This window comes from Microcebus murinus, chromosome 22 (assembly GCF_040939455.1).
Source record: "Microcebus murinus isolate Inina chromosome 22, M.murinus_Inina_mat1.0, whole genome shotgun sequence".
NCBI classification, from domain to species: Eukaryota; Metazoa; Chordata; class Mammalia; order Primates; family Cheirogaleidae; genus Microcebus; species Microcebus murinus.
Window position 1 is genome coordinate 5495364 of NC_134125.1, and position 26690 is coordinate 5522053.

General features: G+C 59.3%; 1 protein-coding gene across 2 annotated transcripts; it reads left to right on the forward strand.

Annotated features, from left to right (window-relative positions):
- ABCB9 (ATP binding cassette subfamily B member 9) lies at positions 1–26404 on the forward strand. 2 transcript variants are annotated; one of them, XM_012782205.3, is made up of 12 exons: positions 1–183; positions 4595–5297; positions 10394–10508; positions 10981–11111; positions 11895–12100; positions 14571–14768; positions 16029–16157; positions 17280–17468; positions 17934–18107; positions 19337–19496; positions 22188–22324; positions 24561–26404. In XM_012782205.3, the coding sequence occupies exons 2-12, from the start codon at positions 4691–4693 to the stop codon at positions 24819–24821; spliced, it is 2307 nt and encodes a 768-aa protein (XP_012637659.1). In that variant the 5' UTR covers positions 1–183; positions 4595–4690; the 3' UTR covers positions 24822–26404. The 2 variants fall into 2 exon arrangements, with proteins under 2 accessions (XP_012637659.1, XP_075852621.1); XM_075996506.1 differs by lacking the exon at positions 1–183 and having other exon boundaries at positions 578–5297.
- The last annotated feature ends 286 nt before the right edge of the window (positions 26405–26690 follow it).

Sequence of the window (26690 nt, forward strand, 5' to 3'; positions counted from 1 at the left end):
CTCGGCTCCGACCTTGCGGCGGCGCTGCGCGGGCGGGCGGGCGCGGCGGGGCGGCGGGGCTGCGGGACCGGAGCGAGCGCGGCGCCCGGCGCAGGCTGCGATGAGCGGCGCGGAGCCTGCGTCCCCGACGACCCGAGCCCGCTGCGCGCCCCCTCCCACAGCTCACCTGGTGCCAGGTAACAGGTAAGGGCCCGGCGCTCGGGACCCGCGGCCCGGGACCTTCCCAGGCCAGGGCGCCAAAGCGGGCGCGGAGTGGGGGCGCCGGGCTCCCCCGCCTCGGAGGGAGCGGGCGTCTCGATTGGGGGCGGGAGCCTGCCTGGAGCCCTGGGCGCCCCGCCCGCGTACCCGGGCGCCCGCAGCCGCAGCTCCCAGCCCTGCAGCATCCTTTCCGCGCCCGCAGCGCCGATGTTGCATTTTTTTTAACCCCTCAGGTGCCGCCGCCTCTTGGAAAACGGGGGCGGGAGGTTGCGGACGTCCTGGGATGACTGTCGTTCCCGGGGATTGGGCTGGCGCGTCCCCTAAGGGCTCCCCCAGCCCGTGGCGCGGCCTGCTGGGAGCCTGCGCGTCCCGGCTGGGACAGAAGCCGGCGGTGGGGGAGCTGGGCCTGCGGACCTGGGCAAAGCCCTGCCCTCAGTTTCCCCAGCGGACCAATGGGCCGGCGCTGCTCCCGCGCGTCCTCCGTCCTGGCTGTTAGGCCTGTGGGTTCCCGGGGGCCCCTCCCTTATTTCTGAGCCCGCATTAAACAAGGCCTGCTCCCCAGGCCCGGTTAATCGGGGGAGCTTTAGCAGGGTTGGCAGGATTCCCTGCCTCTGCCCCACCCCCTGGAGGTGGGGTGGCCTCCATTCCCCTTTTCCAGTTGGGGCGGGGCCGGGTGACAAGAGGATTGTAGGAAGGGCGCCCCGCTCCCCAGCTCCCCCGCCTAGAGCTAAGAGTTGCCTGAAACAGCTTCCCCAAGTCCCTGTGTGCGCAGGGTGTGGGCTTAGCAAGGGCGAGTGTCAGGATGGAGCCATGTGGACCCAGCCCGGTCCTGTCCTGCCTCCAGGGCCCACAGCACCACTGTCCCCACCAAGGGGCCTCGGTCATCCGTGCTCGCTGAGCGGTGAGTGGGGCTTTTCCAGAGCTGGGCAGGCGTTGGGATAAAAAGCTCACCGAGGTGGGGTGAACTGAGGCCACTGGGTCACCCAAGTTCTTCAGCACCTTCTCTTGCCATTCCTAAGAGCCTCGGCCAGGGACCCCAGAGACTGAAGTGTTGGGTTTCAGTCCCACCTGGTCCATTTTCTGCATGTCACCTAACTTCCCCAGGCGTCCGTCTCCCCAGCTGGGACCCGAGGGTGATAACCACAAGGTCCTCCCAGGACGACGGTATTGGGAGGTGCCCGTAAACGGTAGCTGTTGTGACTGTGATAATGATTGTTATTTATTGTCCCTTGGCCCTTCCGTACTGAACTTTTCTGCAGCTGACAGCTGGAGATGCCCCAGCCAACGTCTCCCCTCCTGGGAAGAAAAGCCTTTGACAAGACTGCTGGTGGCAACAGTGGCAGGGTCACTTGCTAATCTTGTGCCATTCCTTGGAGTTTGGCGTCAAGGCGAGGGGCCCCTATCTTTCTGGGCCATGCTGGGCCCTGGGCGAGGCCCGATCTGGCCTCTGGCCACCACCTTGTGTCTGTCCCTTGGCCCTGCACGTCACCCCTGTGCCCACAATTTGCCCTCCAGCTCCACCTGGCCGAGCCCAGCCGCGCCCTCCGAGTCGGGCGGATGGAGAGGGGCACGTGCCTCCACACAGCCTTCTGGTCGCCATCCTGCCTCCCCACCGCCTTCTGACGGTCTTGTCCTCTTATCACTCCTACTCAGTAACTTTAAAAATAACGGAGTGACTGTCCCCGCTGAAGACTGTAACCTGACCTGAGTTGGGTTCCACTCCCCCGGGAGCTGTAGTAGGACTGAGCGCTTGGGGGCAGGGGACCCCGGTGCTAGCACTGCTCTGCCCCAGCTCACTGAGTGACCCCTAAACAAGCCTTGCCCCTCCCTCTCTGGGCCTCAGTTTCCCCGCCTGCAAAACGTGGTTCAGATAGTCTGTGATGTTGGTGCTTAAAATGTTGTTTATTCTGGTGAAGATAAATGGTTGGGGGTCCCGGGTGGGCGGCTGGCAACGGGCTGTCGGGGTGTCCTGTAGGAATTGCCCCAGTGACTGGGAGTCACAGGCAGAGAGAGCCGGCCAAGCCCCTGGGCTGCAGTCCAGGCTTCAAGTTTCCGGTGCTACTTTTGAGCCTCAGCCCCTTCTGGGGACTGAGGGACAGTTTGTGTGCACCGAGGGGACAGCAGCAGCAGAGACGGCCAGCGGGACCCGGTGCAGCCGGCAGCGGCTGGCCGGGAGGCCGGGGTGGCGCTGGGCCAGGAGCTTCCCCCCCTGGGCTCCTGCCTGCGCTCACCCACCCACTCGCTGCGCGGCTTCTGCATTGCAGCAGACAGGAGCCTGCGCTGGCAGCTCCCCGGGGCTGGGGGCAGCAAGGGCCCGGGCAGGGGGTGTCTGTCCACTCCACCTCCCTCCCCTGCCCTTGAACCCCCTCGGCCCCGGCTGTCTTTGGAGGGGCAGCTGCTGACTAAGCAGCCGTTGTGTCTGCGACAGGCTTGAACCTACCTGCGGGGTGCAGGGGCGAAAGAGGCTGCTTTGGAGGATTGGAGCCTTCAGCAGCCTGGGGTTCACAACCCAGCTCTGCCACTTCCTAGCTGTGTGGCCTGGTGCAGGTCACTTACCCTCTCTGTGCCTCGGTTTTCTCAACTGTAAAATGGGGATCATAACAGAACCTACTTCACAGGATTCTTGTGAGTATTAATGCCTGTAGATGACTTAGAACAGTGCCAGGCACGTCGTGGCACCGGTAAATACCAGCTGTCATTGTAGCCATCGTCCTAGGCTGAGGCCCCTCTGATGGGGACTCTTTCCCCCGGACGAATGCTCCCTCTTAGCATCGTGGTACTGAAGGCAGCGCTCAGCTCACATCCCGGCCCTACGATTCGCCAGCCGTGTAGCCTCGGGCAGGTTATTCACTTCTCTGGGCCTCAGTTTCCCCATCTGCTATGCGGACTATGAGCGCACACATCTGGCCGCGCTGTCGTGAGGACTAAATGCGTGAACCCGTGTGCGGCACGTGGCACGGGCAGGGCTCGTGGGAAGTGCCGTGTTACGTAACTGTCTTCTGCTTGCCAGGCTCGCGGTGCAGAGGCGGAGAGGAAGGTGCCCGGGTCCTTTCCGTGCCCGCCCAGGTCCTGGCTGGGGCCCTGTTGGCTGAGTGTCGGGAGCAGGTGGTCTTGTCTCTCTGGGCCTCGGTTTCCCCAACCGTAAATGGGATTGTGTGCGGTTCCGATCAGCGCACAGCCTGAGCAGTTCAGACACCAGCACCATGGGGAGAGACTATCTCGGGACACCCCTCACAGAAACAGCTCAGCTACCCTCCTGTCACTCACGGCCTGCCCCTCCACCTGAGAGCTCTAGAGCTGTGCCCATTTTGCAGGTGGGACAACAAAGGCCCCTGGAGAGGAAGGCCTGGACCCCAGTCAGGAGGTAGCACTCAGGGACACACCCGGGCCCGGCCCCGGCCCCACCCTGGACAAGCCCCAACCCCCACACTCAGGCCCCCCAGGCCAACCCCCAGCTGTCCCTGCAGCTCTGAGGTCTCCCAGGCCCCAGTGAGGCCTGAGGGCCCGGGGCAGGGAAGGTGCTTTGGACGAAGTAGACATCAAGATGCAGAAAACCAAAGGGGCCTAGGGCTGGGCATAAGGGACAGCCTGGGCTGGAGGAAAAGATTCTGGAAACTTCCAGGTAGATGCGAAGGTCCCTGGGTTGCTGTGAGGCCTGCGAGCCACCCCACTCCCTTCAAATCCACTCTTGGTCTAAGAGGGAGAGGTTTATTGGGGTTGCAGAGATGGAAAGCCTGAGTTGGAGAGGAAGGCCATGATCGCTTATTGAACTCTGCTTGTCTGAGGGCACCTTTGTCCTCACAATGGCTGCCACGTCCTCTAGGTCTCCTCCCCACACCCCTCACCCCTCGGACCTCATGGGGCCTCCTTGCCTTCCTAAGGTACAGTCTTGTCTCTGGGCTCTGGCATTGTCTGTTCCACCTGTCCAAATGCTTTTCCCTCGGCCGCATAGTGGACTCCCTCACCTTTTTCAAGTCTTGCTCAAGTGTTACCTTCCCAGGGTCTTCCCTGGCCCCCCATTTAAAGCCATCCCCGTCCTATTCACCCCCTCTTTTATCCCCATAGCTCCTATGTCATCACAGACCGTGTCATTTCCTTATTACCTGTCTGCCCCTAGAGCGTGCCATCTCCACAAGGGCAGGGGCCTTTGTTATTTTTGTTCCTTGTTAAATCCCCAAGACAAAGAGCAGCGTCCGGCCCACAGCAGGCCCTCAAGGACTATCCCTGGCGCTGGTGGAATCTTCATAGCGCCCCAGGAAGTCAGGAGTACTTGTGTTGCCATTTCACAGATGGGGCAACTGAGGCTCAGAGATGTCAAGCGACTTGCTCAAGGCCACAAAGCTAGCTCGTAGCAAACCCGAGCCCGTCGCCCTGTTGTGCGCTGTTGCCCCTACAGGTCTGGCCTCACCCCGGGGAGGAGGAGGACGACGATGGCTTTGCTCCCGTGAGCCGCCTCCTGCCCCTCGGCACCCGCCCACGGCGAGGCAGCAGGATGCGGCTGTGGAAGGCGGTGGCGGTGACCCTGGCCTTCACGAGCGTGGACGTCGGCGTGACCACGGCCATCTATGTCTTCAGCCACCCGGACCGCCGCTTGCTGGAGGACATCCGCCACTTCAACGTCTTCGACTCGGTGCTGGACCTCTGGGCGGCCTGCCTGTACCGCAGCTGCCTGCTGCTGGGGGCCGCCATCGGCGTGGCCAAGAACAGCGCCCTGGGGCCGCGGCGGCTGCGGGCCTCGTGGGGCGTCATCGCCCTCGTGTGCCTGGCCGTGGGCATCTACGCCGTGGTGAAGCTGCTGCTCTTCTCCGAGGTGCGCAGGCCCGTCCGGGACCCGTGGTTCTGGGCCCTCTTCGCGTGGACCTACGTGTCGCTGGCCGCCTCCTTCCTGCTCTGGTGGCTGCTGGCCGCCGTGCGGCCCGGCGCGGACACCCCCGAGCCGGGCACCCGCGCCGAGGCCGAGGGCTTCCGTGGCGGCGGCGGGGCCCAGTCCCCGCCCGAGCAGGCGTCAGGGGCCACGCTGAGGAAGCTGCTCTCCTACACCAAGCCGGACGTGGCCTTCCTCGTGGCCGCCTCCTTCTTCCTCATCGTGGCAGCCCTGGGTAAGTGGGGGCCGGGGGCTGGCGGGCGGGTGCCCGGGAGCGTCCTCTCCAACCGTCACGCTTTGCTCACCCGGCTCCAACCCCAAACACGTGCGGGAAGGAGAACGCTGCGGCTTCACTCCTAATTCTACCCCTGGCTACCCTGATCCTCCTGCCCACAGGGGTGACTATAGGAAAAGGTTCCAGAAACTTCCATGTGGGCAGGAAACCACTTTTATTCGCTTCCTGTATATACGCCCCCAGCATTTCCTTTAGCTGCTACTAGCAAATAAGAGCTCAGTTCCTCCCCCGACCTCTCCCCCTCGCTCTTTCCCCCTAAGATGCATTCTCGGGTTTTCCCGATCTGTCCCGATTGTTGCACGCAGCTGCGCCATGGGCCGCTGTGAGCTGTCCCGTAGGTGATCCAGCCGGTCTCCCGCCGCTGGCCCCCGGGACATCCAAGTCTCTTTCTCTTACAGTGAGTGACTTTGTTCATCCACATTTCCCATGAATGTGGACAGATCTGTAGGATAAATTCCTGGAATTGGAGGCCAGGCATGGTGGCTCACGCCTGTAATCCTAGCACTCTGGGAGGCCCAGGTGGGAGGATCTGTCAAGGTCAGGAGTTCGATACCAGCCTGAGCAACAGCGAGACCCCGTGTCTACTAAAAATAGAAAGAGATTAATTGGCAAACTAAAAATATATAGAAAAAAAAAATTAGCCGGGCACGGTGGCGCATGCCTGTAGTCCCAGCTACTCGGGAGGCTGAGGCAGGAGGATTGCTTGAGCTCAGGGGTTGGAGGTTGCTGTGAGCTAGGCTGATGCCACGGCACTCTAGCCCGGCCAACAGAGTGAGACTCTGTCTCAAAAAAAAAAAAATTCTTGGAATTGGGATCTCGGGGTCGAAGGGGTTTTTGTAATAGAATAGGAGACGTCAGCGTGCGCTGCCCGTGGTAAGACGAAGTGCTGTTTGGTGAACACTCTATTTTAGTTATGTACGAGTGTGTCTTGGCCCACGATGTGAAATGCGTCCGTCACCGTGGGTCTGGTCCAGGCAGTTTGAAAACACCACTCCATTAAGCAGGACAGGCAGTGGTAAAAAATATAGAAAAAAAAATAAAAAGTAAAATAAAATAAAAAAAAAAGAAAAGAAAACACCACTCCGGCGACACGGCTGGGACGGTGGCGTTGCAGGGTCAAAACTCCCCGGGTTCAAATCCCAGCCCTGCTCCTTACCCTGGGCAAGTTCTTGAAACTTTCTGAGCCCCACCGCCCTCTTCTGTGATCATCAGAGTTCTTATGAAACGAACCCTAATTGTAAAGGTTGAATGAAAACAGGCAGGACTGAGCTCAGCACGTGCTGCCAGGCACTCAGGAATGTCAGCCGCTGTGGGTTTTTGAAATTGTAACTCACAAGGACAGAGCCTGGGGGTGGTGACAATGGCAGAATGTTCTCGAAGAGGACACAGGCAAGCCCCAGAGCCAGCCCCGAGCCTGCAGCCCTTTTTCCCCTCTTGAACCACCCCGTGCCCCCTCAGCCCCACCGGCCTGGCAGTTGCATGGTGTAGGCACGTCATTCAAGCCCCCTAAGTCCCAGCCTCCTCCTGTGTGACGTGAGCATGGCAGTGCCGAGTGCAGAGTGAACGGATGCGTGAATGGGCACCCGCCTGTGCGGGCAGATGTCGGCCGTGACTTTGTTTCCCCGGCCTGCTGGGGCCCGTTATCCACCGGTGTGTGCCCTGCAAGTGCCCAAACGCAGCCGGCAGGATTGCACCCCAGGCTAAGGGGTCAGACTGGAGGCTCAGGCCCCCGACTCGAGGCAAGTCATTTAACCCGGCCAGACCTCTTTCCTGTCCCTAAATGAGGCCGTGGTTCAGTGATGGTGAGAGTTAAGGGAGACGAGCCTGGTGCCTAGCGAAAGTAAGGACTGAATAAATGTTAGGATCTGTGATGAGTAATCATTATTTGCCAATTAAGAAGAATTCAGGGGCCGGGGGCGGTGGCTCACAGCTGTAATCCTAGCACTCTGGGAGACCAAGGCGGGAAGATCATTCAAGGTCAGGAGTTCGAAACCAGCCTGAGCAAGAGTGAGACCCCTATCTCAACTATAAATAGAAAGAAATTAATTGGCCAACTAAAAAATATATAGAAAAAGTGAGCCAGGCATGGTGGCCATACCTATAGCCCAGCTACTTGGGAGGCTGAGGCAGAAGGATCGCTTGAGCCCAGGAGTTTGAGGTTGCTGTGAGCTAGGCTGACGCCATGGCACTCTAGCCCGGCCAACAGAGTGAGACTCTGTCTCAAGAAAAAAAAGAAGAAGAATTCAGTAGTGCCTGTTTTTTCATAATCTTAAAAAAAAACCCACCTGTTGGGACAAAGATTAGTTTTAGTGCTGAGTATCTTCTATTAAATGAGGATTGCTTATTAAATAACAATGGATTTCATGACAAACCAACTCCATAAACGTGGGTAAATGACTCCGAAACTTCTCTGAGCTTCAGTTTCATCTTCTATGGAAAGCATATGTTTCCACAAATGGGAAGAATAATAATACCAGACCTAAGGGATTATCTGGGGGTCTTTGGCACTTGAAGTGGGTAAGGGGGCAGATATCTGGGGTAAGATTGTTCTGAGGCAGAGGGACCAGCCCGTGCAAAGGTCCTGAGGCAGAAAGGTGTCAGGTTGTTAGAGAAATAGCAGAGGCCAGTGTCCTGGAGCCGGGTGAGTGAGGAGAGGAAAAGAGATGCCAAAGCAAGCCACTTGTGGGGTCTCCATCCTGCAGGTCCCTGGGGGCTCAGTCCTGGAGGTCCCATGGGCCGCTGTAAGAGCCTGGCTTTTTACCCTGGAAGAGATGCGAGCCCTCGCCCTGTTGAGAGCAGAGGGGCAATAAAATCTGAGTGGGGTTCGCCAGGATTCCACTGCCTGCTGCGTGGAAGACAGGCCGATGGGGACCGGGGTGGAGGGGAGCTACTGAGTTAGCCCAGGCGGGATTAGCGATTTGGGCCAGGTTGGGGGCAGGAGAGGCGGTGAGAGTGGTCGGATTCTGGAAGTCGACTGAAAGCAGAGCCACGGCATTCGCTGGTGGGGTGGAGAGTTCCGTTGGATTCTCGTGCAGCCTGGACAGGAGAGTTTGCACACGAGCCTCGCACGGCGCCTGGTCCCCGTAAGGTTATCGTTAGATTAGCACTTGCTGCAGTCACAATGCTGTCAGAGCTGGCGGATGCCGTTTTCTTCCCTGTGGGTAAACTGAGGCAGGACTTCAGCCTAGGTGGCACATGGCCAGCTCCAGCTTGTGGATCCAGAGCCGAGCCCAGCAGAGGGCACCAGAGCAGCACGGAAGTTCTCACCCTCCAGGCGGCCCAGCCAGGTCAGGACGCGCTGTCCAGGCTTCACTCACTGACCTTTATTGGGCGCCTGCTGTATGCCCAGCTCGAAGCCCGGCTCTGCCCGAGGAAAGAGCAGCAGTGGAAAGGGCCCTGGGACGAACACGGGCCTGGCCGGGGCCACGCTCCCTGGCGTGTGGCCGCCCCCGTGAGACAGAAGTGGTCGTTCTGGATTGTCGCAGGGAGGTGCCTCCGTTCCTTTTGCTGCTGTGACAAAATGCCACAGGCTGGGCCGTCTGTGGGTGTTGATCTCAGAAACTTACTTCTCACGGTTCTGGAGGCTGGGAAGTCCTCAGCCCAGGCGCCTGCAGGTTTGGCGTCCAGTGAGGGCCGCTGTCGCTGCTTGCAGGATAAGACAGCGGCGACTTGTTGCGAGTCCTCGGGAGAGGAGGACACTGCGTCCCACAGACAGAGGGAGGGAGGAGGGCAGGAGAGAGCAACCCACCCAGGATCCTAATCCCACCCGGGAGAGCTCCGCCCGCATGACGCAGTCACCTCCTAAAGGCCCCACCTCTTAATGTGTCACGTTGGTGATTAAGTGTCAACATACGTGCTGGGCATGGTGGCTCACGCCTATAATCCTAGCACTCTGGGAGGCCGAGGCACAAGGATGACTTGAGGTCAGGAGTTCAAGACCAGCCTGAGCAAGAGCGAGACCCCATTTCTACAAAAAATAGAAAAATTAGCCAGGCTTGGTGGCACACACTGATAGTCCCAGCTACTCGGGAGGCTGAGGCAGGAGGATCACTTGAGCCTGGGAGTTGGAGGTTGCAGTGAGCTATGATGACACCTCTGCATTCTAGCCCAAGTGATAGAGTGAGACCCCGTCTCAAAAAAAAAAAGTTCAACATATGCGTTGGGGGGATACGTTCAGACCATAACAGGAGGGGACAAAGAAAGAGCCCCAAATCTGAAGCCAGTTTGGGTTTGTGTCCTGGCCCTTCTCCTTTTTTTTTTTTTAATTATTTTTATTACTTTATAGTAGAGACGGGGTCTCACTCTTGCTCAGGCTGGTTTTGAACTCCTGACCTTGAGTGATCCACCCGCCTCAGCCTCCCAGAGTGCTAGGAATACAGGCGTGAGCCACCGCGCCCAGCCTGACCCTTCTCCTTACTTGCTGTGTGACATTGAGCAAATTGCTCAGCCTCTCCGCATCTCCTGCTCCACCCCAGGATTGTTGTGAAGATAAAGTAAGACAAATGGGTGGGAAATTGCCTGGCAAGCCCAGAAGTGCCCTGCCAAGAGGGGCAGGGTGGCCGTTCCCAGCACTGCTCAGAACAAGAATAGCAACATCTTCTGAGGTTCTAGAATTTGGACTCTGAACCCTCTGCCAGTGAGAATGTAATCAGCTCTGGCCTTGATCAGCCACGGCTGCCCCATAGCAGGGCGAGCTGTCGGGTCTCAACTTTCCTCGTCTGTAAAATGGGCTGTCTGCAAGGCCTCCTTCCAAGGCGGTGAAGCAGCACGTGGGTGGGCTCGAGGCCTGGTGGCGTGTGCATAATAACAACCGGGCCATGTAGGTTTAAGACCCAGTGTTCCCTGCGTTCCTGCTCTGGGGGCGGGGGTGCGTAAGCAGCTGGGAGGGGCCGTGTGGGGGAGCAGGAGTTTGCCAGGAGAGGAAATCCCACCGGAGAGTGAGCAGGGCGCTCGGCGTGGGCCTCCGGAGCCCCAGGAGGAAGGGCGCCGCGGGCTCCCCGGGCGGCAGACCCCTGAGCCCGCCCTGCCTCCCCCAGGAGAGACCTTCCTGCCCTACTACACGGGCCGCGCCATCGACGGCATCGTCATCCAGAAGAGCATGGACCAGTTCAGCACGGCCGTCGTCATCGTGTGCCTGCTGGCCATCGGCAGGTAGCGGCTCGACCCCGGGCCCGGCAGGCAGGGCCAGTCCCTAAGGAGAACAAGGGCCAGGTGGGCCCCGAAATGCCCCTGCTGTGCGTGTCCCTCAGCTGGTCACCGTGGTCACCAGCTCCCAGACTGCTGGGCCACACCCTCAAGCCCACTCTCTGGTCCCTACGAATCCCCGCGGGTCCCCCCCACTCTCCCTGGGGGATTTCCGAGCAGGAACCTGCGCTTTAAACAAGGACCAGCTCGGTCTGTGCCGTTCCTCCAGTGGGGACAGGGGTCTGGCTGCGAATCTGGGCCCCTCACCCCACCCACGCGCCCCTCTGCCCTCGCTCTGGGGGTGCTAGTCCCGGAGGGCCGGCCCTGGCCGGGGGCCGCGGCTGGGCTCCCGCCCCTCCGGCCGCGGGAGGGGGCGGCCGGGTGTGGCTGCCGGCTGTCGGAAGGACGTCGTGCGATAACATCTCTTATCTGCAATTAGCTCATTTGCCGCAGGTATTCGGGGCGGCATCTTTACCCTCATATTTGCCAGACTGAACATCCGCCTCCGAAACTGTCTCTTCCGCTCCCTGGTGTCCCAGGAGACGAGCTTCTTTGATGAGAATCGCACAGGTTGGTCCCGGGCCCGGCCGGGTGGGCTGGGCTGGGGAGCCCCTGGGCTGGCCGCGCCCCGGGAGCTGCTTTGCTGGCTGAGGTTCAGGGTGGGCTGTGGCCTCCGGAGGGTCCCATACAGGCCACTCGAGGTTCCTGCAGGGGCCAAGGCCCCACTTCCGCTGCCCTGTGGCCGCCCCAGGGCCGGGACTACCTACGCCTGCGGCCGGCAGAGGCCCAGCCGCTGTGGGGTGGGCGGGTCAGGGCAAAGGTCAGAACGGCTAAGGCAGGATAGGGTCCGGCCACGATCCCAGGCTCTGAGACAGACCAGCGTGGCTCCAGGCCCCAGCCCCACACCCACTCGCTCAGCCTCCCGAGCCTCCGGCTTCTCACCTGTAAAATGGGAGCAGTGAGAGTAGCCGCCCACGGGGCTATTCCGAAGCTCCTAGCCCAGGGTCCAGCTTAGGTAAGGGGTGTCTGTGTTCCCTCCTGCCCGGGCCCAGATTGTGAACTCTCTAGAAGGGAAGAGGCGAGTGCCCCCCTCTGCCAGGGACAGGGAGTGGACACGGGCTCGAAGCCCGGCTCGGTCCCCAACAAGCCGCGTGGCGCTCAGCGAGCTCCTGCTTCCTTCTGAGCTTCAGCCACCCCCCCCCCCCCGACGGCGCGACTAGGGCCGGGGTGGCCCTCGAGCGTCAGCCCTGCTCTCCCCACCCCCGCCCGGAAGGTGGGGGAGGCCCGGCCGCCCGCGTGAGTGTCCCGGTGGCCCTGGCTGCGGCAGCGGGGGCTGAGCCGCCTTCGTTCCAGGGGACCTCATCTCGCGCCTCACCTCGGACACCACCATGGTCAGCGACCTGGTCTCCCAGAACATCAACATCTTCCTGCGGAACACGGTCAAGGTCACGGGCGTGGTGGTCTTCATGTTCAGCCTCTCGTGGCAGCTGTCCTTGGTCACCTTCATGGGCTTCCCCATCATCATGATGGCGTCCAACATCTACGGCAAGTACTACAAGGTAGGCCGCCCGGGCCCTGCGGGGTCTGTGAGCCGGCGCAGCTCCTAACGTCCCCTCAGAAGGGGCTTAGGGAGCCACTAGGGGGTGGGGAGCCACCGGGGGCCACTGGGACTTGTCTTGAGGCTGTGTTTGCGTTCGTTCATTCCCTCATCCAATCAGCGTTTACTGAACACCTGCTATGTCCCAGGTGCTGCCTGTATTCTAGTAGGAGGGACAGACAATAGGTGACAGCAGCAGCAGCAATAATGGAGACACACACTGCAGTGAAAGGTGGCCGTGCTAAGGAGAAGCGGGAGTGAGGAGGAGAGAGATTGGGAGCGTCGAGGGCTGACGTCCCTGTAAGGGTCTGAAGGCTGCGGACGTTTGGGGCAGCGCGTTTCGAGGGCGTAGCCAGTGCAAAGGCCCTGCGGTGGGAACATGCCTGGTGGGTTTGGGGAAGGGCAAGGCGGCCGGTGCGGCTGCAGAGATGAGTGAGGGGCGGACAGGAGGGGGTCCCGCGGGTGGTGTAGCCTCGCCCGGCAGTTCACTCTCCTCCTGTAGACCGTGTGTGGTGTGGCTCGGGTCCCGCTGTGACACAGCTGTGGGCGGGCCGCGGTCCCCTCTAGCCACACCTCAGCACCGCCTCTGCCAGGGAGATCGGCCTGAGAGCTAGGCCCGGCTCCTCCCTCCCTCTGCTTCCCAGATTGGTGGGTGCCCCCGAGCGCTGCGGGACCAGGGCTGGGTTCCGACACCCCAAGACAGGTACAGGCAGTGCCTTCCCCTGTGGCCTGGGCCTGGGGCGAGGTAGCCCCGACGAAGGGCCTTGGCACATGGTGGCTCTGGGCGGGACTGGTTAGATCACTGTTGCCACTCTGTTTTTTATTTTATTTTATTTTTTTTGAGACAGAGTCTCGCTTTGTTGCCCAGGCTAGAGTGAGTGCTGTGGCGTCAGCCTAGCTCACAGCAACCTCAAACTCCTGAGCTCAAGCAATCCTTCTGCCTCAGCCTCCCAAGTAGCTGGGACTACAGGCATGTGCCACCACGCCTGGCTAATTTTTTCTATATGTATTAGTTGGCCAATTAATTTCTTTGTATTTATAGTAGAGACGGGGTCTCGCTCTTGCTCAGGCTGGTTTTGAACTCCTGACCTCAAGCAATCCGCCCGCCTCAGCCTTCCAGAGTGCTAGGATTACAGGCGTGAGCCTCCGCGCCCGGCCTCGCCACTCTGTTGGACTGGGCTCAGGCGGCTGGCCCTGGAGGGTGTCAGCCCTTTTCTCCCCGCCCCCACCCGCACCCAGAAGGTGGGGGAGGCTGGTGACCTGAGACCGGGTAGCAAAGCAGACGTCACGTGCATAGCCCCCAGATGAACCTGCTCCCTGCTGTCCCTCCAGCCGCCCAGGAGGGACCCTCGCCCCACAGCTCTGGGCCTCGGGCCTCATCACTCTCCCCACTGAGCAGGAAAAGTCAACGTGTGGGTTAGTCGGAGCTGTTCCCCACCCTCCTCTCCGGGCCTCCCCACAGCCCCCGGGAAAGGCACAGGAAGCCCCGGAGCTGCCCCCGCAGCCCGCACGTCTGTGCGCCCCTCGGCCCCGCCTTCAGCCTCAGCCGGGCAGGGCCTCGGGGAGACTCTGTCCGGGTTCCCGCCTCGTCCACGAATGCGTTGGACGGAGCCGGCGAGTCATCTCCACCAGCCACGCACGCTGCCCCCGGCCAGGCGTGACTCAGGCTCCTCCCGGGGCCAGAGCACCCCGTGTGCTTCCCGTGGCCTGGGCGTGACACGCAGGTCCCGGGACGTGCCGGTGTACGATCCTGTCCTGGCCTCCCGGGCCGCCTTCCTGGCCGGTTTGGGAGTCGGTACGTGGTAACTACTGCAGAGTCTGAATGACTCAGCCCGGGGGCCTCTTCAGAACGCAGGTGGCCGCACACTTGGGACCACTTCTCAGCCATCTACCTCTGGCTAGGTGTGGGCAGATTTCACCACCCACGGCCTTCACCACCATCTAGAACTTGGCTGGGAATTCTAGAATCCATGTGCCAACCCACAGGCTCTCACATAGTTTATATTGATGATGGAAATGGTGCCCCCTTAATAATTGGTGTTACTTGTATAATGTGTACAACCTGAGCAACCAGCCAGGGCATCCCTGCTCTCTAGCCAGCACAAGATCAGGTGTTGAGGCTTTTCTGAAAGAATTACCAAAAACCATATGATCATGAATGGCCTCCTTTGAGTACTGGAGACCACTTAATGACCACCCCCTTCCCTCGGGATCTGGAACTGTCTTTCCAAGAGCACCGCTGGGGTCTGTTCTCTGCGTCTGTCAAATCGAGCTAGCAGGGGAGAGGGGAGCTGGGGTTTTTGTCCCAGGAACTTCCTGCTCAGAGTGGCACCAGCGAAGTGTGGAAGAGCCCGGAGAGGCCCGGGGCTCGGGCAGGTCGGTGGTGAGGGTCTGTTTTAGGTCTCCTCCTTCTCGGCCCCTCCTGCCCATAGAGGCTGTCCAAAGAGGTCCAGAATGCCCTGGCCAGAGCCAGCAACACGGCGGAGGAGACCATCAGCGCCATGAAGACCGTGCGCAGCTTCGCCAACGAGGAGGCGGAGGCCGAGGTGTACCTGCAGAAGCTGCAGCAGGTGTACAAGCTCAACAGGAAGGAGGCGGCCGCCTACATGTACTACGTCTGGGGCAGCGGGGTACGTGCCCCTGGCCCCTGCCGGGCGGGGGCAGGACCCCCTCCTGCATGCTGGTGCCAGGTTGACCGAGAAGCTTTCCAGAAAAGGATGCGGTCTCCCGGTGACTGTCCTCCAGGGTGCCTCCTCTCGGCCGGGCGTGGGACGGCGGGCTGGGGGCTTCCCTTCCCGAGCCGCAAACATCCCTGCCTTGCCGGGAGTCGGCAGGCCCCACCCCAGGGCCAGTGGGGCCACCCTAGGCCACCGTGTGGCAGGTCTCACATCGCAACCGCACACACCCATCGGCGTGCCCTGCCCCCTCCCCGGGGCTAGTCGCCGCCCCTTCTTGGACAAGGGTCTCGCCACGTGGGTCTCGCCACCGCCCAGCCGGCCACGCCTGGGAGGTGGGCAGGTCACAGGTCGTAGCTGGCATAGGAGTGAGGAGGGCTCGGAGGTCGGGGGAGCTGGAGGTCTGCAGGGGAACCAGGGGACAGGGACTGTCTGGCTCCTCCTGGAGCGGGCCACCCCCAAAAGTGCTGGCCAAGCAGGGGACAAGGGGGCCGAGTCCAGCTTGGTAGCCAAGCCGCTCGGCCATCTGTCCGCCAGCAGGGGGCGCCTTTCGTGGCTTCCGCAGAGGCACTTGCTGTCTAGCCTTGCCCTGGTTCTGGGCCAGGGGGTGGGGCGGGACCCATGGGGACCCTGGTGGGCTGTGGGTGGTCACAGGTGCTCAGGGTCCGTCCTCTCCCAGACGTCCCCCAGGTGCAGGAGGGAGGGAAGGGTGCCCCAGACACAGCCCCTAGTCGTGGCACCTAGCCGGGGGAGGAAACAGAGACCTCGCAGTCCTGCCCTGCCCCGCTCGCTGTGCGACCTTAGCCGTGAGCACGCTCGCCCTCCCTGAGTCATGCTCTTCCTGGTGAGGACTAACAGCTCCCGCCTGGCCTGGCTGAGGAGCCCGAGGGTGGCATGTGTGTGCTGGCGCCTCACAAAGACAGCCTTGTTCCCCCGCCAAGCCTGCAGCCTGCTGCAGCCGGCGCCTTTGTGGGGAACTGGGGAGGGGTGGGGAGGGGTGGGGACGGGGAGGGGCGTGAGTGACGGGGACACGGGGTGGGGTGGGGGAGGGGCGTGAGTGACAGGCAGCGGGGAGGATGTGCTCGAGGTGCCCAGGTTGCGGAGCTCACGGGGGCCACTCTCACCTCCCCCTGCAGCCTGGGGGTGGATGGGGGGGTCTTGAGGGACCTGAGCCAAGGCCCCCCTGACCCGAGTCCCTTTTCCCTCTGCCGCCAGCTCACGCTGCTGGCGGTCCAGGTCAGCATCCTCTACTACGGGGGCCACCTCGTCATCTCGGGGCAGATGACCAGTGGCAACCTCATCGCCTTCATCATCTACGAGTTCGTCCTGGGGGACTGCATGGAGGTGAGGGGCTGCTGTCGCCTCGGGGAGCCGGGCGGCTGGGTGTCTGTGCGCAGGCTGCATCCGTCACTCGTTCAAGGCCGCCCTGGAGTGGGGGTGTTAGTTCTCTGGTCTGCCCCCACCAAAAAAAGCCCTCAGGCAGGTCAAGGCCGAGCCTTGGCGTGGGCGTGCTCACGGACGCGGGCGCCACGTCAGCAGCATGTGCCACTGGGAGTCGCACCCGCCCTGCTGACTCAGCAAGGATCCCGCCTCTGGGAACCTGCGCTTCGAAAATACACCTGTGGGCACAGATGGGTGTCCAAGGATGTTCTGTACAGCGTTGTTTACAATAGTGAAAAACGAAGCCGCCTTAATGCCCACCTGTCTGGGGTTAGATAAACACGGATGGGACATAGTATCCCAGAAATACTCTATCTGTATTGTAAAATCCAAGAACGAGGTGCATCGGTGTGAACTGGCATGGAAAGACCTGCAAGACATGCTGTTACATGCAAAAAGCAAATCCCTGATCAGTAGGGATAGTCTGATCCCATTTGTGTATTTTTTTAAATCTCAAGATTGTTTTTTATTTATTTTTTAGAGACAGGGTCTCGCTCTGTTGCCCAGGCTGGAGTGCAGAGGTGCAGCGGTCATAGCTCACTGCAGCCTCAAGCTCCTGGGCTCAGGTGATCCTCCCACCTCAGCCTCCTGAGTAGCTGGGACTGCAGGCATGTGCCACCATGCCCAGCTATTTTTAAAATGTTTTGTAGAGAAAAATTGGGTCTTGCTATGTTGCCCACGCTGGTCTTGAACTCCTGGCCTCAAGCAATCCTCCTACCTCGGTCTCCCAAAGCTCTGGGATTACGGGTGCAAGCCACCATACCGAGCCTCAAAATTACTTAATTCAGAGTTCCACCAGGCCTGTGTCCATGGGAAAATCATCTTCCACGAAACTGGTCCCTGGTGCCGAAAAGGTTGGGGACCACTGATGTGATGTCCTAGCAGGTGGCACCCCACGGCCTCCTGCGTCTCCCCAAAAACAGCTGCTATGTCCTTGCTGTCTCTGCACCCCTTGATCCCTCCAGCACCACGGAGGGTCCCGGGAGTGGGTGTCAGTGGGACAGGAAGATGTGTCTCCTCCTCCAGTCCGTGGGCTCCGTCTACAGCGGCCTCATGCAGGGCGTGGGGGCCGCCGAGAAGGTGTTCGAGTTCATCGACCGGAAGCCGACCATGGTGCACGACGGCAGCCTGGCCCCCGACCACCTGGAGGGCCGGGTGGACTTTGAGAACGTGACCTTCACCTACCGCACGCGGCCCCACACCCAGGTCCTGCAGGTGAGAGGCGGCCGAGGCCTGCCGCAATCGTCCCTCCCCTCGTCCGGTCCCGAGAGTGGGGACCAGCACGGCCAGGATCCCATCAGGCCGGTCCCTGACCTGGAGGAGCCCTAAGTTCTGGTTCCGGTTCCAGGGAAGACAGATCCTGATAGTAAGAGCTAGGAACAAAACGAATGAGGGTGGTGTGGCAGGGACAGTTCACGGGGATGGCAACAGCTGTCAAGGAAGCCTTCTTGGAGGAGGTGACATTTGAGCTGAGCCCTAACCAGGTGGCTCTCTGCAGAAGGAACGTTCCAGGCAGAGGAAACAGCAAAGATGAAGGTGCCACCAAATCCCGGTGTCCTAGAGAGGACATTCAGGGGTCGGCAGTGCCCAGCCACGGCACAGGGGCGTGGGGTGGGCTTGGAGGGGCCAGCGCTTCCGGTCCGGGACCTGAGCCCGTGCCCCCACACTGTGCCTCTGCAGAATGTCTCCTTCAGCCTGTCCCCAGGCAAGGTGACGGCCCTCGTGGGGCCCTCAGGCAGCGGGAAGAGCTCCTGCGTCAACATCCTGGAGAACTTCTACCCCCTGGAGGCGGGCCGCGTGCTGCTGGACGGCAAACCCATCAGCGCCTACGACCACAAGTACTTGCACCGAGTGGTACGTGGGGGGCCTGCCGCCCCGCGCCCGTCTTTGTCTACCCTTCCCTCCCACGAGCTGCAGCCCAGACGCAGAGGACGGCACTCGAGATCAGTGTGTAGTTCAGAGAATTATCGGTGTAACACCACCCTGGTCAAGACGTGGAACGTTCTGGCACTCCGGCAGCCCCTCTGCCACGTGCCCCTTCCCTTCCCCCCAGACATGGCATCTTGCCTTAATTTTTTTTTTTTTTTTTTGAGACAGAGTCTCATTCTCTTGCCCGGGCTAGAGTGCCGTGGCATCAGCCTAGCTCACAGCAACCTCAAACTCCTGGGCTCAACCAATCCTCCTGCCTCAGCCTCCCGAGTAGCTGGGACTACAGGCATGTTCCACCATGCCGGCTAATTTTTTCTATATATTTTTAGTTGGCCAATTAATTTCTTTCTATTTATAGTAAAGATGGGGTCTCGCTCTTGCTCAGGCTGGTTTTGAACTACTGACCTTGAGCAATCCGCCCGCCTCGGCCTCCCAGAGTGCTAGGATTACAGGCGTGAGCCACTGCGCCCGGCCTAACTAATTACTTTTTGCTATTTACAGTGTCAATGTGATATCTTCCACATGATTATTTTTGTAGGCCAGATTCTTGACCTTGCAATCATGGAACAACTGCCCCTTTAAATTGTTCTCTTAGAAGGGAGGGGTCAGCTAGGCACGGTGGCTCACACCTGTCATCCCAGCACTTTGAGAGGCTGAGGCAGGAGGATCACTTGAGGCCAGGAGTTGGAGGCTGCAGTGAGCTATGATTGTGCCACTCATTCCAGCCTGGGCAACAGAGCGAGACCCTGTCTCCAAAAAAACAAAAAGGAGCCCGGGGGCTTGGGGGGACGATGGCCAGGGAGGTCTGTGTGGCCTGGGCGTGCGGTCTGCATTCTCTCATTTACTCTCCCCGCCCCAGGGGACAGGCCCCCGGGTACAGGCCACAGGCTTTCTCTCGGAGGTCAGGGAACGTGGCTTAGCCCAGAGCGGCAAGCTGAGCAGGCGCAAGTTTGTTGGTCGGGGGGTGCCCAGGGTTTGTGGGTGCAGGTGGGCCCCGCCGTGGGGAAGGAAGAGAGGCAGCCGCCCTGCTCAGGTTGCAGACCGGGACTGCTGGCGGCAGCGTGGTGGCCCGATCAGGCCACGAGGCTGCTGGTGACAGCTGGGGAGACGCATTCCTGGCCACGCCCTTCACGTCCCCCCCTCCCCCGCCCCAGATCTCCCTGGTGAGCCAGGAGCCCGTGCTGTTCGCGCGCTCCATCACGGACAACATCTCCTACGGCCTGCCCGCCGTGCCCTTCGAGCTGGTGGTGGAGGCCGCGCAGAAGGCCAACGCGCACGGCTTCATCATGGAGCTGCAGGACGGCTACAGCACAGGTGCGCAGCCCCGCCCTCCCGCGCGGCCCTCTGCCGGCCGCTCCTTAGGGTTTTGCATCCCTTCCCTTGAGATGAAATTCACCGGACGTGACTGTGACCATTTCAAAGTGAGCGATCCAGTGGCCTTTCACACAGTCACAATGCTGTGCGGCCACCACCTCGGTCCAGTGCCGTGTTGTGGATTTAAACAACACATATTTGTTATATTAGTTACTAGATCCACTTAGGTTTATATCAATTAATTAATATTTTAATTGAATAAATCAATACATTGATTTACATTTTGTATATATGTAGTATATTTAACATATTTTTATTTAAAATTTTTGGCCGGCTGTGGCTCACGCCTGTAATCCTAGCTCTTGGGAGGCTGAGGCGGGCGGATTGCTCAAGGTCAGGAGTTCAAAACCAGCCTGAGCAAGAGCGAGACCCCGACTCTACTATAAATAGAAAGAAATTAATTGGCCAACTGATATATATATAAAAAAAAATTAGCCGGGCATAGTGGCGCATGCCTGTAGTCCCAGCTACTCGGGAGGCTGAGGCAGAAGGATCACTGGAGCCCAGGAGTTTGAGGTTGCTGTGAGCTAGGCTGACGCCACGGCACTCACTCTAGGTTGGGCAACAAAGCGAGACTCTGTCTCAAAAAAAAAAAAAAAAAAAAAAAAAAATTTTTGGCCGGGCACGGTGGCTCACGCCCATAATCCTAGCACTCTGGGAGGCCGAGACGGGAGGATTGCTCGAGGTCAGGAGTTCCAAACCAGCCTGAGCAAGAGCGAGACCCCCGTCTCTACTATAAATAGAAAGAAATTAAAAAAAAAAAAAGAAATTAATTGGCCAACTAATATATATAGAAAAATTAGCTGGGCATGGTGGCGCATGCCTGTAGTCCCAGCTACTTGGGAGGCTGAGGCCGGAGGATCGCTTGAGTCCAGGAGTTTGAGGGCACTGTGACTAGGCTGACGCCATGGCACTCCAGTCTGGGCAACAGAGACTCTGTCTCAAAAATAAATAAATAAATAAATAAATAAATAAATAAATAAAATAAAAATTTTTAAATTAACAACTAAAAATTGTTGATATTTAATGGTATATAGCACATGATGTTTTGAAATATACATTAATATAAATTGTGGAGTGGCTAAATTGAGCCAATTAACATATGCAAAAAGATATACTTACCTTTTTTGTAGTGAGAACACTTAATCTCGCAGCAATTGTCCAGTGTACAGTACACAGTGTACAGTACATTGTTATTAGCTATAGTTACCTGTTATACAACGGATCTCCTGAACTCATTCTTCCTGTTCATTCTTCCTATTTAACTGAAATTGTGTATCCTTAGATCAACAGCTCCCCAATCCCCCCCAATATATTTTATAAATTTAGTTTAGTTTTTTTTTTTTTTTGAGACAGAGTCTCAATCCGTTGCCCTGGCTAGAGTGCCGTGGCGTCAGCCTGGCTCACAGCAACCTCCAACTCCTGGGCTCAAACAATCCTCTGCCTCAGCTTCCCGAGTAGCTGGGACTACAGGCATGCGCCACCATGCCTGGTTAATTTTTTCTATGTATTTTTAGTTGGCCAATTAATTTCTTTCTATTTTTAGTAGAGATGGGGTCTTACTTTTGCTCAGGCTGGTTTCAAACTCCTGACCTTGAGCAATCCACCCACCTTGGCCTCCCAGAGTGCTAGGATTACAGGCGTGAGCCACTGCGCCCAGCCTAAATTTAGTTCTTGAAAAGGGTGTATTCACATGGTTCAAATTTTTAGGAATATATTTTAAAAAATACAATGAAAAGTTCCATTTTTCTTCCATTTCCAGTTCCCTCTTGCCCCACTAAACCTTCTCTCATTAGTTGCTGGTGTGTCCTTTTAGAGTTTCGTAATGCAAATGTGAATACCTATTTTTATCTGTCCACCCCCACACTTTTTACAGAAAAAAAAAATCACTTTATTTTCTGCACCTGGTCTTTGTTAGCTTAGCACCGTATCTTAGTGACCTTTCCATATTAACATATGGGGAGCAGCCTCCCCCTCCCTCTGCCCCTCCCCTCCCCCTCCATCTTTTTTTCAGCTGCATAGAATTCCAGGGTATGGGCTTTTATAATAATTTACTTAATAATTTATTCACTCAGTTTCCTATCAATGGCCATTTGAATTGATTTCTTTCTTTCTTTTTTTTTGGAATAACAATGCTGTGAGTCACACACAACCTGTGCCTATGTCGTTGTGCATGGGAGAAAGTCCATCTGTAGGGAAGTCACCGAGGCAGCCTTGCTGGCCCCAGGGCTGTGACCCACAGCCTTTGCACAGCGGGACTAACAGACCTGGGGTGCAGCTGTTCCTGGGAGCCCCGGGGATCCTGCCAACGCCACTTACGGGGGCGGGGGACTGCCTGCCTCCCTGCGGCCCCACGGGCACAGTGTTCTAGCAGGTGTCGGGGTTTCTGCCGGGTGGATGGGTGGAAAGGGGCAACATCGTATCAGTTCGCATGCAGGCTTCGTTTGCACGCCCCTTGCAAACGGGCGGGAGGCATCATCTCAGGAGCTCTCAGCTGCTGGCCTCTCCAGCTGGAGGCCCTTCGAAGCTTTCCCTGGAAAGCTCGGGCTCCCGGCAGCAGGAACGGCTTCTGACTCCCCCCGGGCTGCCCGGCCTCACCCCTGCTAACGTGCCCTGTGCCTCCCCCCGCAGAGACGGGGGAGAAGGGCGCCCAGCTGTCGGGCGGCCAGAAGCAGCGGGTGGCCATGGCCAGGGCTTTGGTGCGGAACCCACCGGTCCTCATCCTGGACGAAGCCACCAGCGCTCTGGACGCGGAGAGCGAGTACCTGGTGAGTGGCAGGCGGGGTGGCGGGTGATGCTGGCACAGGCAGCCGCCCCAGGTGGCCAGCGCCCTCCCTCCCCCAGCAGGCGGGGCTGGGAAGGGGTCAGAGGTGGCCCCAAGGGCCTGTCCCAGGCCATCCGCTTCCCGGCCTGGTGAATTCCCAGTGTTGGGGGCGCGAGCCAGGGAGGGGGCGCTGGGCCAGGTCAGTCCCTCCCCGCCTCCTGGCAGTAGCGAGAACCGGAGCCAGAGCCGTATGCAGTGGGGCAAGAGAAGGCGTCCGAATCGAGAAGCTCCCCTCTGCAGTTTATAACCGTGTGACTTTGAGGCACCTCTTCCGCTCTCTGAGTCTCACTGTCACTGGTAACAAGGGCCAGCAGCATGCGGGTAGCTGGCTGGCCACTGCCCCCCATCCGTGTGTGGACTGACTCCCTCATCACGCAGGTGGCTCCTCAGCTCCTCCCAGGCACCGTTCTAGGCACGGGGCTCACAGTGGTCCCCATGGCGTTTGCATGCCCGTGGGGAGGACGGAGAGTAAACAAGGACGCTGGCCTGCGTTCAGCCCGCGGCCGGTGCTGCAAAGAAAACGAACAGTCAACAGTCGTGGGATGCAGAGAGACTGGGCGGGGTCCCCGTCCTCAAAGGCAAACACAGCTGGACACCAGCGAAAGCTGTGAAAACAGATTTTACGCGGCCACTGTTGACAGGAGGGGAACATGGCGCCCCGTTCCCATTTGTGGGGGGCGTTTTAAAGCGGCCAGCGGGGAGGGAGAGCCAGGTGCACTGGAAGCCGACGGGGTGCCCGGAGGCCACCCGTCTCGCCCGCAGTCTCGGAAGTTGGGACTCTGTCCTCCGCAGACTCGGGGAGACAGGCTCGCTCCCTCCCGAGGGCTCCATCGCAGGGGGACGGCTTTCAGGCCCTTAAGAGAGACTCCCCCGCCTTGCAAGGAACACACGTATGTCCCTCGGGGACAGAGAAGGAGTCACGGTTCTAAACCCTTCTTAGGAAATGCCCTAAGAAAGCAGCCAGGTGAGGTGGCTCATGCCTGTCATCCTAGCACTCTGGGAGGCCGAGGCGGGCGGATCGCTCTAGGTCAGGAGTTCGAAACCAGCCTGAGCAAGAGCAAGACCCCCGTCTCTACTATAAATAGAAAGAAATTAATTGGCTGACTAATATGTATATAGAAAAAATTAGCCAGGCATGGTGGTGCATGCCTGTAGTCCCAGCTACTCGGGAGGCTGAGGCAGGAGGATCGCTTGAGCCCAGGAGATTGAGGTTGCTATGAGCTATGCTGACTCCATGGCACTCTGGCCCGGACAACAAAATGAGACTCTGTCTCAAAAAAAAAAAAAAAAAAAAGAAGGAAACAAAGAAAGGCATCTCGGGCCTATGGGCAGGTAGAACAAATAGTAAATCCTCCAGCAGTTTGGGAGGCCGAGGCAGGAGGATTGCTGGAGGCCAGGAGTTCAAGACCAGCCTGGACAGCACATGGAGAGACACCATCTCTACAAAAAGTAACTAACTAAAAGCGTCATCGTGGCTGGCGGCTGAGCAGAGAGAAGTGAGGACACAGCCATAGGGAGACGCAAATTCCACAGGCCCTCGGAAGGAGTTTGGGTTTTCTGAAAAAATATAAGGCCTTGTTTTCTAGATACCGTCTCAGTGTCACAGTCGCAGTATGAAGTAAGTCCCCTAGGAGTTTAGAGTTTATCCTAAGCAGGATATGAAGCTGCTGGAGGGTTTGGAGTAGGAGTCTAACAAGAACTGATTAAGAAATTGCAAACGCTTGTGGGGAAGGGATGGGGGCCGGTTTGGAGGCACCAGGTGAGAGGTGACGGAGGGTCGTACAAGCTGCTGGATTCGCTGATGGGGCGGATTCGGTGGGCAGACAAAGGTGGGCGGTCGAGGGGCCGCTGGATGCGTGGGCGTGGACGTGGGGACTGACAGGGATGCCGTTAAAGAAAACAGAGGTTAGAGAAGCAGCCAGAAGACTCGAGGGCCAGGTTAGGGCCGCTCTCCCGCTCGCTGAGCCCCTCCCCGGTGTGGGGCCGAGAGCTCTGTCTCCCCGAAAAATGAAAACGCAGGAAGCAGGTCCCGCCCCGGGCCTGGCTTTACAAACGAGGAGCGGAGTGCCAGCGGGGTGGGGCGTCAGCGTATAGGTGCCGGCGCACGGAGCGGGCCGTGGGTGGCCGAGGCCGTGCCTGCGTGGCGAGCCGCCCACCCGCGCCCCCCGCTGTCCCCCCAGATCCAGCAGGCCATCCACGGCAACCTGCAGAAGCACACGGTGCTCATCATCGCGCACCGGCTGAGCACCGTGGAGCGGGCGCACCTCATCGTGGTGCTGGACAAGGGCCGCGTGGTGCAGCAGGGCACCCACCAGCAGCTGCTGGCGCAGGGCGGCCTCTACGCCAAGCTGGTGCAGCGGCAGATGCTGGGGCTCGAGCCCACCTCGGACCACACGGCCGGCAACACGAAGCCGCCCGGCGAGGGCAGTGACAAGGCCTGACCGGCAGCTCCGGCCCCCCCCACCCCCGGCAGGGCAGAGGCCCCGGTGCCCACCTGGCAGATGAGCCCGTGGGAGCCCAGCGGCCCTCGGAGCCCAGGCCCGCGGCCCGGAGGGCGACCTGCCACGTCCCCCGGATCACCGCTTCCTGCATCTTGTCCCTGGTTCCCGCCCTGTGCCCGGGGCCCCCACCCCACGGTACCTCGGGCCCCTCCACCGACCGCCCCAGGCTCCTACGCAAAGGTCGAGCTGTATTTTTAAACCTAGATCCCACCAGGTTTTTTTACTGCTTGGTTTGATGCACCCCAGTCAACTCCTAGGTTTCAAAATCACTTTTCTAATTGGGAGACACGGTGGGCAAGGCCACCCAAATGTTCTCGAAACTTCTGAGCCAGGAGCGAATGGCCCTCCCTGGGGAAGAGAACTAGGCCTCTACCCTTCGCCCCTCCGGAGAAGGGGCTTCCCTGTCCCAGAGGGAGACACAGGGGACGGTCCCTCCCATCGGTCCCTCTTCCCAGCTCTGTGAGTCAGGCCGAGGGCGGGCGGGGGGAGTGGCAGGTGCGGCCCCGTCCCCACTGCCCTGCCCATCTAAGCCAGTCTCACTGTGAACCACCGCGCACCTCTCCTGGGGTAGCGAGGGGCTGGCCAGGCCTGGCGGGGCCTCGGGGTGCCCCAGCCCTGCACCCAGCGCTTTAGCCCTTGGCCCTGCCTGACCCCACCCACTGGCTGGCAGCCCCTCCCCCACCCCCACCGCGCTGCTGTTTGGGGGCCCTTTGGGTGTTTGCGAGATGCACTCTCTTCTCTGTTTGGTGGATGGGACAGTGGCGAAGCCCAGGGTCTGGCATTGCCAGCGGTTGTGAAATGCTGTGAGAACTCGGTCAATAAAGTGTACTACCTCTGACCCCTGACCTCTGACCTCTGCTTGGGTCATCTGCCACGTTGCCCGGTTAGGTTTTTCCACCAGACCTGACTCTCCACCTGGCCCTGCCTGGTGGAACTGCAGAGACTTTGGGCAGTTTGTCTGGGGGCCCCTTCTGTGCTCCCCAAAGACAGGCACTGTGCTTCCGTCTGTCTGTCTCCATGGGGCTTGTGCAGGGGGGTGGAGACCTGTCTCCTCCCGGGATAGCTGAGCCCGGCACGTGCCACCTGTTCTCTTCCATCAGGGTCCGGGCACCACCCCAGCGACTCCAGCCCCTGGAGCAGGGAAATCTGAGCCGGAGGGCAGCTCGTGAGAAGAGAGGGTCAGGTCTGGACCGAGGAAGGCCCCGTGGTGGTTGCTGTGGGGCCCCGGGAAGGGGGTTTTCACCATCTCGCAGAGTAGTATTGCAGCGTGGTGACTACGAGGACAGTCACACCAGATGCGCCAGCTCAGTGACAGCCGTGTACACGTTTTCCTGCAAAATGAGCCAAGGCCTAAGACCCAGACAGTGGCCATCTGGGTCCCCTGCTTTTCCAGTTGTATTTAATCCGTACAACAGCCCTCTGAAACGGTTTTCTCCCCATTTGAAACTGAATGAATCCAAAGCTCAGAGAGGCTGATTGGTGTACCCTGTGTCACACAGCCAAGACCCCGCCAGCTGAACCCACAAAAGTAAGGAACTAAAAAGTTGTGGGGCATTGTGTTGTCTGGACTCCCGCTGTTCTTGCACTCTTCCATAGTAATGCGTTTTATTAATTTATTTTTAGAGACATCACAGCCTGGGTGACTTAAAACAAAAATTTATTCCAGTTGTAGAAGCCAGAAGTCTAAAACCCAGGGCCGTGCCCTCCCCACCCCGCCCCCCCAAGCCTCTGAATGAGGGTTCTTCCTGCCTCTTCCAGCCTCTGGTGGCCCCGAGGCCAAATTCCTTGGCCTATGGCCACATCATTCCG